The 12134-nt window shown below is 40.0% G+C and overlaps 1 protein-coding gene across 1 annotated transcript; it reads right to left on the reverse strand.

Moving 5' to 3' along the window:
* Nucleotides 1-6559: 6559 nt before the first annotated feature.
* LOC108150168 (histidine-rich glycoprotein) lies at nucleotides 6560-7432 on the reverse strand. The gene is made up of 2 exons (XM_017278138.1): nucleotides 7345-7432; nucleotides 6560-7144 (listed from the first exon to the last, which is right to left on the reverse strand). Exons 1-2 carry the CDS (start codon nucleotides 7348-7350, stop codon nucleotides 6692-6694), a joined length of 459 nt encoding a protein of 152 aa, XP_017133627.1. The 5' UTR covers nucleotides 7351-7432; the 3' UTR covers nucleotides 6560-6691.
* Nucleotides 7433-12134: the final 4702 nt, after the last annotated feature.

Consider the following 12134-nt stretch of genomic DNA (forward strand, 5'->3'; position numbering starts at 1 on the left):
TCACACGGAAGTGCCTTAACAACAACAACAACAACACATTTTTGATACTCAACAAGAATAAAAACTAAGCAACAATTAAAATTGAGATATTGTAAGATAGAACTTTTGCCTTGTACATTGAGCGACTTTTGCCAGGCCTAATCAACTTTTTGACTAATGATAAACAATAAATGATAAAGGTTAGCCCGTGCGTGGGCATATATATATATATAAAGTATATTTACCAGAAATACGTAAAATATTTTTAACAAAAAGAAAACTTAGTATTAAGATTTTTCAACTTAACGCTTCTGAGAAGTTAAAAATTTTAAGCATTAAATGCTAAACGCATCCAGTCAAGTATTTTTTACTAAAACTCCATTTACTAGACTCGAAGAAAACGCCTAAAAATACAAAAAAAAAAAATACTTTTAAAATTACAGAAAAAATTATTCATTCAACTTAACTCAAAATAAATTTTACGAATCGCTTTCAGAACTATTTTTATAGCGCTTTTCGACTTTTAAATCCGAAATCAAAAGATCTAAACTATGTAAATTAAAGCAATAACTATGATAGCTAATCGATCAAAAGACTTTTCAACTCTTAGCTTACATTTGCCTTCTAGTCCTAAGAATTTCAAAATCAAAGATAAGCTATGATATAAAACAAACCAATTTTATCGAAATTGCATTGAAGTGGTGAGGAGAGAAGAGAGAATCAGCGAGCAACATTGTGATATTAGTTGAGAACAAAATCGAATCACTTCCAACTGCTAGTTATGCTATCATTTTGGGATCTTGTGGATGCCCAAAATATCCAAGCCCCCAAATCCCGACCCAATCCGATCTTCCAATTTGATTAAGGTGCTATTAAGTTCGGTCTCATCTTACGGTGCTGTGTACAGTGAAATACGCTTGGTTAGCCTAAGTTACCCTTAACTCCCCAATACCCTCCCCCCAAAAAAACACTCTGACAATCCTTAGCTGCCCAAAAAACATTACCCATTATTGTACTAAAGTCTCTAGGAACTCTCTCGGCAGTTCCGCCATTGTACGCTAACGTTTAACTAAATTATGAATAACTACGAGTATTTCCATTAAGTCTACTCTAATTAGTTTCTCTTCCATCGCAAAAATACGAAAATAAATAAACGAAACGAAACGAAAATGAAAACTGAAAGCTGAAAGCTGGACAGGAACGGATTTTTGGAATGCGCAGCTAATGTAAAATGTCTTCTGCCCTGCAGTCTTAACTGAATGCAATCAGGAGGGGATGGCATGGGGATTGGGATGGGGATGGGGATGGGGATGGGTATGGGGTCCACGGATCGGGATGCATTGGGACACCGAAGGGCTGCGGCAGAAATAATGCGCGTAATAACAAACTGCAGGCGTAACTGAAATGCCAGGCTACTGCGCATTTGTCCAGCTATCCACTGAGAAAAATGTGAGTATAGAATTAAGAATATTGAATATCGAAGTGGTAAAACTCAAATCTCAGACTATTCCGATTATTTAATTCTGGAAACAATTTACAACAACTTTTGTTACTTATGCTAAACCTTTTTAAAATATTTTAAAAAGGGTTTGTCCAAAGGTGGCTTACACCTTCACTTTTAAGCCACGAAATGACTAAAATTGTACAGGTTGTGATGTGCAATGTGAAGAAAGGGTTAAATTCATGGAAATTTAGCTTTTAATAATAGTTAAAACCTAAATATCTTGTCTTTAAGTTTTTTTTTCACATTTTTGTATAGTTTAATTCTCTGAATAATTATGTAATAAATTGATTTACTTTTGACTCATTGTCCATACCAATGAGATCTCTATTCTTGTTTGGAAAAGTATTCATGAAATTTTGATCATTGCAAATATAGTTAGTATTGTACACCTTTGTTTTTATAATGAATATAGAGTCCAAATTTGTATTCCATAAGATTTTGTTAGTTTTGTTCAGTGTAGAATTGGCGAAGGCGTTGGCCCCGACGGACGGGAGGCGCAACTGCGGTAATTACAATTGCCGCCGGACATGGACGGCTGAAGCGGCACCACCAAACCACCGAACCACCGCACCACCGAATGCGAGTTGCACAGTGGCAGGCACCGGCACAGGCACAGCTGTGTGGCTCCGTCAGTGGATCCTCGCTTTTCGAGTCCCTGCCCAAGAGACAATTATATGCTGCCAGAGACGCATGCGCAGCTTCCTGGGTTGCTGCATTTCGTTTTTACGTTTTTATTTGAGCAAATTGCTGGCAACTTTGCGCTGACTGACTGACTGACTGAATGATAGACTCACTGACTGCTCCGGACTCCGGCTTTTTGAGTCCGATCCTCAGTGACTGACAGTTGCCAAGGCTAAGAGATGGGAGATGGGAGCTGGAACACCAACTCCGCAGTCTTCCCCGACTCCAACAACTCCGCCTCAGCTCTTCTCCCCAAAATGTCTACGTGCGGGCGTTTTGCTCAAGAATGCTCTCGGTTCGCTGGTCTCGAACGATAATGATGATTGCAGTCTAAATTATGATGCCGGGCTGCTGTACAGAGAGAAAGTGTAGCATCAGCAGCAGCATCAACTCAGCAGCAGCAGCAGCAGCAACAGAAGCTGCCTTCAACATCATCGACCTGGCAAGCGGCTACTCCTCCTCTTCCTTGAAGGATCAGGGCTGGAATGCAATGTGTCCATCACATATTTTGGGGTTCCACAGCATTTATAAAAAGTATGAAAAGACTGCGAAAATAAGTTTCAACTTAAAGCCTTATATAAAAACTACCTTGCTTAAAATCCAGAAATTTCTCTTAATGGATACTTCATTATAAATAATATCCATTTTTTTTTTAGTAATTTTTAGTTAAAATGCTCCTTTTAAAATATTTTGCGACCTTTTAATTGTACACATTTAATTGAAGTTCAAGCTCAAGGTAGTTTTTAGCGTTCGTTATCTTTAATTTTAATATTTTTATTGTTTCGCTACAAACTATTTATTTTGTTTTTTTATTTTATATAAAATAAAAGTCAAGATAAATATACATGTTTTAACCAAATCTTGTACATCATTGCTTTGAAATTCACCAATTTATTATTTATTATAAAGAATAAGAAGTGCTATAGGGAAATGTATTTCACCAAATATTTGAAAAGCCAGTGATCAGGAATGAATATATTGCACAAAATCTTTTACATTATTGCTTTGCCATTTAGCTATATATTATTTATTAAATATTTTGTATATTTTACAATTGTATTATATATATCTTTATATTTTTTTTGAGTCGATTTCCCTTCAGTCCGCTCCTGGTTTGTTTAGCATAGCTCCTCGCCGCTGGCCTCGCAGCGAAGGAGAGGAAGCGCAAAAAATCTCATAATTGCAAAGCAGTTTGCCGCAGGTGCGCCACCCGCCCTGGATGTGGATGTATAGTATATAGTGTATAGGATGTGGATGTGGCAGGGGATTGGGTATTGGGCACTGGGTACTGGGACCCTGGACAGAGGACGCCAGATGAGCAACCCCGATAAAGCGGCGAACTGCACGTAAGTAGATGTGTTGTTGCTGTTGGCGTTGCCTTGATGTTGCTGATGTTGCTGATGTTACTGCAGCAACATCCGATGGCAGCGACTTGGTCTCGTTCTCGTATTTAATGCATTTGATCCTTGATGCTGTTGAAAATGAACTGAGCCCGAACATGCAATCAAGTTGAGTTGCTCCCCCCGCTCCCCTTCCTCAATCCATTGGCAATCTTGGCAATTTCATGAATGAAAACTTGGCTCGTTTGTGGAGTTTGCATGTTTCGGCTTTCCGATACACACGCACACCCACACGCCTCAAAAATAACAAAAAAAAAATGGAAAGGGAATGGGAATGGGGGAAAAAAAAGGGGACCGAATGGGATTTGTGAACTAGCAGCAACATTCTGCGTCTGTTGCAGCTGCAGCGCATTAACCTCGTTCGTTCGTCTCGAGTCTTGAGTCTTCCAATCCGAGTCCAAAAACTCCTTCTCCGACTCTGGCAAAATATTTACCAAAGTGATTAAGATGCCTGAGTAATTTTTAACACAATTACGCTGCCAAACAGACGACGCTGGACGCTGGAGTTGGAGTTGCTGCTGCGTTTGCTACCTCACTTACACCGCAGCAACATCGCAGCAACGTTGCAGCTGCAATGCTGCTAATGACCAGGCACAGGCTGCAATATAAACTGTGGCATTGTCTGGAGTGAGACCCCCTACCCCCTGTCCCCTTCGGCCCCCCTCGTGTTACCCCTTTTGCGAACACCCAGCGACTTGTGTGTCTTTGCCATTAGCGCTGCCACACTAGGCTGGCTTTAATCGTAGCAAGGCGACCACTTCGCGGCTCAAAATCAACAGCAAAACCAAACCAAAAACCACTGCCAGGCGGGTGTTCACGCATCACTGTTTTTTGACAGCTTTTTTTTCGCCCACAAAGAGGTTTTAGCTTCCACGATTCCCTGTGATTTATCGAATTTATGAAGCTTTGGCAGGTGTTGAGCTCTCGCTGTTGCAAGACGCATCATCATCATAGTCGTCGTCAGCGTCGTCGTCGTCCCATGGCGCAAAATGTTGCCCCATTCAACGCACGACATGCCGCAAAAAGAGTCGTGCCGCATTTGGTTCAGTTTTGGGGGCTTCGTGTGGCACGACTTTTTGCTTCTGCCTCAGAGAGTCCATTCAGATTGCCATTGCCGTGAATATGTGCACAAATGCACTAAGAGCCGGGCCATTTGTACAAAATATTTGTCAACGCGGCACTGAGAGAACAAATTGCTGCTAAACTTCAAGTGCAACTTGTAACGTTTTTGTGTAGGCACCAAAGTAGCCAGTTTTTTAGTTAACTTCTCGTTCAAGAGGAAAATAAACTAATAAAGGCATTTGTTCAATGCATTACTTTGTAGTAAATTCACATCAGAATATTACAAAATATTTTGAAACTTAAGAAAGTTGTTTTGAATATATTTTTTAAATTAATGATGGTGTTTTGGGAACATATTACAAATTATATTTCCATTAATCCTAACTAGTAATACATAAAAGTAGATAGAATAAAAATATAATATAAATTTATAAGTCTACCAATATTGGCAAACATATAAAATGTAATTTTGGTTGATATTATTTAATTATTTGTTTGTTGAACAATAAAGAGTTTTTTGACAAAAGTTTTATATTTGCTGCTTTGATGTGTTGTTATACAAATTTTAAATTCATCTTCAAAAAAATCCTAAATAGCATATAAATAAAGCCATCAACTGAAAGTTTCGCTATCTGTTTCGGAAAATCTATCTGGGGATGGGGCTGGAGTAAAAGGGGAAAAGGCCAGAAAAGCTCAACTTGTGGCTAAGAGGCTAATTTCCTCATAGTCGAGTACCTCCTTCTCCTCCTTCTCCGGCGGCTCAATGAAAATGAAAATGAGCTCGGCACGCGTTGCCATGGCGCACGACTGGAAAATTGCAGAAGCCGCTTGGCTGCACTTGCGAAAAAGGGGAAGCTTTTGGGTCGGAGGGTTCCGTTTGGCGTGCCCCCTTCCTTTGCTCTTTTGGCCACTTTACAGTGGTGTTTCGGCCACGTGTTGCGCATGCGCTTTACTTGGCCACGGGGTCCAAGGCGAGAGCTCTGGACATGAGCACGACGCCCTCAGCGTTTGTTTGTCAGGGTCGACTGCGTCGCAAGTTGCCAGTTGCAAGTTGCGAGTTGCCGGTTGCAAGTTGCTGGCCTGGCCTGGCCTGGCTTTGCCAGTTGCAACTCGAAACTGCCGCATCGTGCAGCGGCCGTTGCAATTGTTCTTCCCCCAGCGAGTGGATGGCGTGAGGCAGGCACGGCAGCAACACCACCGACACCGCAGCAACACTAGCCGCACCGCACCAGCAACACCTTCACTCTCTTTAGCAGCGATATCGCGATGATGTATGGTCATGGCTGCCCCGGATCCCCTTCCCCCCCAAGGCCCTCTTTTTAAAACCCCTCTTCTCGGATTGTAGGCGTCAACTCACGTTTATGCTTTGTAGACATTATCGCGCCTGTTTATCTTTAAATTGCAAGTAAATTACTTTCGGCTCGCACAGCGGATGATAAATTGTTTGGGCCGCGTTGAAGGCTCTGACGGATGCAATGCATCCAAATCGAAGGTGGGGTGAGCGGGGGAAAATGGGAAAGTATCAAGCTCTTCCAATTACTCGCTGGCTGAACTCACAGATTCTCACCCGTTTATCCGAACATTTCGTGAGCAAGCTTAACGCTTAATAAATTCAATTTTATATTTGAAAATCTTGAAAGGGGATGACTAACCAATGGTTGGTATTACTCAGTTATGAGATGTTGGTGAGAGAAAACCATTTACTTGTTGTTCAATAAATATTTATAACATTTAAGTGATCAATAAAATGGAATGCATTTATCTTTTCTAATTAAACTTTATAGATTTTTAAAACCAACTGTGATTTGGCTTTTATTTATTTAATTTATTGTTGGTATTGCGGATATATATAAATATATATATATATCCAAAATATGATAACACAACCATAAATCAAAATTTACTTAATATTTATTGCATTAAAAATCCTGAGTTTATCTTTTCAAATGGTCACTCGTTTATTCTAGTTTTTTTCGTAAAATTAACTTAGTGCTTAATAAATTACGATAAAAGAGCGTTTTGGCTAGTCAGAAGTTTAATGGACAATGGATGGTTTTGGAATCTCTCAATAATGGGTTTCGGTGATCCTGACCTTTCCGTACTTTCCGTGCAGGGCATGTTTGGCAAAGGACAGAAGGTTCGAATGGGTGTGGGTGTCGAAGTGGGCGGGAACCACGTTGTGATGCACCACGGCGGCATGGGTGTCATGGTGGTGATGATGGACCACCGGAGCGGCATGCAGACGGGCGTAGTGGTAGTGGTGCGGCTCATGGTGGTACACTGTGGTTGGCAACGACTCCACCAAATGATGATCCAAATGGTGATCCAGGTGGTGGTTCAGATGGTGGTCATCGTGCACAATTGCCGCACTGTGTCCCAGATGGATGCCATCCGAATGGTGGATCTCGGCGTCCAGCAGATGAGGCAGTTCCTCATGGTGGTAGCCATGATGGTTGTCCAAATGAGGCAGAAGAGAAGCTGAAGCCACGCCCACCAAAGCCAAGATGCACACGAAGAACTGTATTTATAAAGGTTTATATTAGCTTAGACTTAAGTATGGGTTATGCATTTTGAGACAAATAAAATGACCGAAATTGGGAACGATTAAAAAATAGTTACTTTACTGTCGCATTTTGTTTTCATTTGTATCCAAACTAGCTTTCAATTTCGTAACTTCTTCAGCCCAAAATCCTTTGAGGCCTCAACTCATGAGCTTACCTTCATTTTGGGAGATTCCTTGCTTAAGTTAAGGGGTTATCCAATTGCTGAGCTTGCTGTTTGTCGACTGAACTGTTGTCGTTTGACTGTGCCTGAATCGAATCGAACCCTATCATTTTATAGGAGGCTCGGCCCAAAGAAAATTCAAACGAAATCGAAATTGTCGCCCGAACGTGATACGAATTAATGGCAGTTCAAGTGAATCAAGTGTCTTCGTCTTCCCTCATTATGTAAAGGGAGTGCGGGGGCAGTGAGTGTCAACAAACCTTAAGTAGGTGCCGCCCGTTCGTGTCATAATTTAATGGCCCAAAGCCCCAGTGCAATTGTTAATGAGTAGTAGCTCCCACCTCTGCAATTTGGCAATCCGCACAGTGAAAGCCCCGCTGTGAGTGACCAACATTTTGCCGGGCTTCAATCAACCGGGACGTGAGCAGTCCCAATATTTGGCAAACATCTCGGCTAGAGGTGCGAAAATGTGATCGACGCAAGTCGCAGCTTGAAAATCGCGATGTGTGGGTGCTGGTGGTGCCGATCGCAAATAGAAGAGGTGCCAGAAATACCTGGAACCGCTTTGTAGGAGGATCAACAGACGCGTTGAGGTGGGCGACGCGTAAAGAATCAATTGGACGCTAATTGAATAGATCACTCCCACAAGATGCCAATTAGAGAGTTCGTAACCTAGAGCCAAAGTGGTGCAAACTTGTAAAGTAAATACAAAACAACAAACTGAGCTCATTAAAATAAGTTGGCCAGTATATTATATGCATTATTCATAAGGGACTAATCGAAAATGGCATATTGAGCTCTTTAGAGAACGGTGATAGACAAACAAGGGAATACAATTAATTTATTAAATTAGTTTACAAATCTTTACAAATCTCTAACTCAGTTCTAAAACAGGCAAGCAAATTATTACAGAAGAAAAATATTCAGAAACATTTATAGCTAACAAAACTTAAGTGTTAAAGAAAATTACGTTTTAAATAAATACTTATAAATACTTATTATAAATAATAAAATTTCAATTGTTAGTAACTAAACAATATATAATTTTCTAACGCAGTAAGAATTGAATTACAAACATTGCATATTTACAAGCCAATCAGACTTCTTTTTTTAATTATAATTTTTTAATTATTCTAATGAAGTGTATAATAAAAAAATTTAAATAAAGCTTAACAGAGACCATAAAACCTCAATTAAAATTGAATTATCTTGATCTACCAACATGCAATCTGTAATAAAAAACATGTGAGTATAAAACTTTATTAATCTGCTAATAAATCGCTGAAGTTTATTGGCCTGAACAAATACGCACAGCTATTACACTTGTGTGTTTTAATCGCGCAAATATGGAGTTGGTATTGCCAGACAATCCCCCGCCGGAATAATTCAGTTTTAGTGTATAGATTTCCCAACTTAACGCCAGCGAATTTCCCAATCCCGAGTCCCTGGACTGCTGACTTCCTGCCACCGACGTGCCGACAAAAAACACGTTCCATAAGTCAGCCCCAAGAAACATGAATAAATCAGACTGATAACAGCCAGCACCACCGAACCACCGAGCCACCAAGCCACCGCACCACCTGCTGAGAGATGTGGGTCAGTCTGCAGCTAATTACATAATAATTTGGTCAATCAAACGAAGCCGTGTTAATCAGCCGCACTGTATGCAGGTGACAAGCCAACTCCATCGAACTTGGCCAACAGGTGGCAAAGGGGGTGGTGTTTTTCAAGGGGGGAGGTGGTTTCAAGGGGAGGCGGCATACTGAACCCACGTGCTACGTGCCAACAACTTGAAATGCCAGACAGGTGTCGTTCCCCAATAAGTCGGCGGTGCGAATTTGTTTAGGGAGTTCAAAAGCGCGATCGCAATTTGTGCACGACTGACAAATGGTCAAAATAAAAGTGAAACATTCTACCCAGAACGTAGGTTTTTATAACTGGGCAATGAGTTTGCAAATATATTTGGTTTGGGTGTATAAATGTCAGCAGAAAAAAAAAGAAGGGGTGTAAATAAAAATATTAAATACTTATTTATTACTTGCAAGTGCCCCACAAAATAACAAACGAATATTTAAAATTAAAATACGTAGTATTCATTTGCCCATCATTGAAGGTTTGGTGAAATATATAAACATTATGAACATATTTTTCTATAATGTAATATCAATTCAAATGTTAATAATAAAAGCGTAATTGTACTACCATAAAATATTTTAGATGCTGAAATTGTTTTTGCTCTACTTTGAAAAATTACTTATTTAATATTTCAATTATTAGTTTGAATTTATTTAACCTGTAACCATTTTTTTTTGTCTCAGCTTTTTAGCTATTCAATAATTAATTATTTAATTATTAATTTATTTAATACCAAAACAAAAAGAATTTGGAATTTTTAAACGAAACAAAATTGAGAAAATAATGAATAAATGCGAAAATTCTAGTGGGCAATAAAATTTTTTTCTAAATTTGAGAACAATCCAAATAATATCGAAATGGAACTTAAAATTCACAAATTTTAATTGAATATTTAATATGAAATGAAGAGTTTTAGCGGCAAAAATTTGGGTAATCATTATGTTATTATATATATCGCTGCGCTGTTGGCAATCGAGCGGGAGACATAACAAAAGCAGAGCAGTGCCGCGGCGAAATTAAAAATGAAAATAAAAATAAATAAACTATAATTTATGCGACGTCACCGCACTGGTCGCTGTAATTGAGTGCATCGTTAGTCGGTTGATGGAGCGCATAGTGGGTCGAGGGGGAGGAATAGGGGGGTGGAATGTACACCCAGGGGGCGGTGGTTTGCATTAGCTGCCACCACCGATACCGATGCCGATGCCAACAACTAATTTAATGCCAGCGGCAGCAACATCAGCAACAACAAGCGACAGCAGCATGTCAACACAGCAACGCCTGACCAAGGACGAGTGGGAAGAGTTGAAAGAAAGGGGTGAAATATATATAAATCGGGGGAAAATGGGGGCCATACACTCTGCATACCTAATGTCTGGCCACCACCACGGCCCACCCCATTGTGGGCAGATATTTTATGAATCTGCGGCTGAAATCATTTTTGCCACACATTTGCCTCGCCTCGACCACAAATCAGCGGGATGAGAAATTTGATGGTAATTAATATTGTAAGCGAAATTAATGGCAATGCGACACTACATCTACATATAGTCTGTGCATATATGCAGAAAAACTGCATGAGAGTGTTTTAGACAATTGGAGCACTTCAGCTGGGGATGGCAATCAAAATAACAGAGATCGAGGGAAGAGATCAAAGGGGATTTCCATCATTCTGCACATATTTGTCTGCTGACTAACCGGGAATATGAATATATTTATGGGAAATAGAGCAATTGGTAGTGTTTTTAGGGAAGATTGCTGAAGGAAATGCTCTTTTTATATTATACGCATATATAGAATCATTTGCTATTAAGCAATATAAGTGTTACAAATTTTTTACACATTTACTACACCCATAATTATGGATTACAATTATATGTTACTTTTTATTATTTTTATTTCTATATCCAAAAATCAGAAGCTCTCATCGCTCATATATATTTTTTCTCATTTATCATTAATACATATGCCTCAAATGAAGTTCCCACACTCCCCACAGAATTAATATCGCAATCATCAATGGCGATATGGGGAAGACAACAATATGGGTAATCGCCTCATTGGCTGCTGCCTTGATTGCCCTTCCTGGGAAGCTTCATCAAGAGTAGGTTCGGTAGCTGGCCAACTTCCTCTTCAGCGCTGCCTTTGCAGGTGTTTCACGTGGCACTGTTCCAATTTGTAAGCGAATATTGTTTTCGATTGGGTCCAGTGCACGATTTTTAATCATTACGGAGGCGATCTTCATATGAGGCCGTGCCTGTGCCTCTGCCCCCGATTGCCGATACAAATTGGCTAGCCGAGAGCTGGTAGCCCATTCCATTGCCCCACGGCACCGATCTGCCATTAGCTCCTAGCTCCCCCTCTCGATTATTGCATTTTCGCCAGGTAATGAAGTTCAACAAAAAGTTAATCGGAAAAGCACAGGCCCCGCAACTAAATAGACAAATGATACGGAACGGAAGCTGCTCCAGACAGCCTCTCTCCTCGTTTTTTCCATCTGATCTCCTCGCTTTTACCATCCACCTCCACGGGCAACACTGGGGAAAATAATCAGAAATAATATCATAACCCGATAGTTTTATAATATAAGAATATAAGAATTTTAAAATGAATATAAGATATTTTCGGGTTGGACATACTATTTACTAACGAATAGTAACAAGAGAACGGCAAACATATCAGTAGATGGGATATACTCTATATTCCGACATTTATTTAAGTTTCAATAACTTTTTAATATAAGAATTATATATTTAAGTGCTCATAAAACATGTTGTGTTTAACTTACTAAAAATATGTGATTCTGCGTAAAAGTGTGATTCGTATATGTATTTTCCTGTCTGCATTTACCCTTCTGGCCAATTGTGCGGTGGGTTTTGCTTGGCACATTAGCGGCTATAAATTGTCTTAATGCCCGCACACAAATGCAGATCTTCGGAGGCAGGAATCTGGGCTCCAGAGGGGCTCAAAAGATCGAAGGAGATCGAGGAGGAGCAGACACCTTGAATGGCGGCAAAGATCAGACTCGAGATTCAGGCGAGAGTTGCGAACTTTAGCCAGACTGCGATTGTCTCAGTCTCAGTTGCAGTCTCCGTTGCAGTCTGCACTTCGATTCAGATCTTCATACATGATCATATAACAAGAAGACA

Source organism: Drosophila elegans, unplaced genomic scaffold, assembly GCF_018152505.1.
Source record: "Drosophila elegans isolate 14027-0461.03 unplaced genomic scaffold, ASM1815250v1 contig_208, whole genome shotgun sequence".
NCBI classification, from domain to species: domain Eukaryota; kingdom Metazoa; phylum Arthropoda; class Insecta; order Diptera; family Drosophilidae; genus Drosophila; species Drosophila elegans.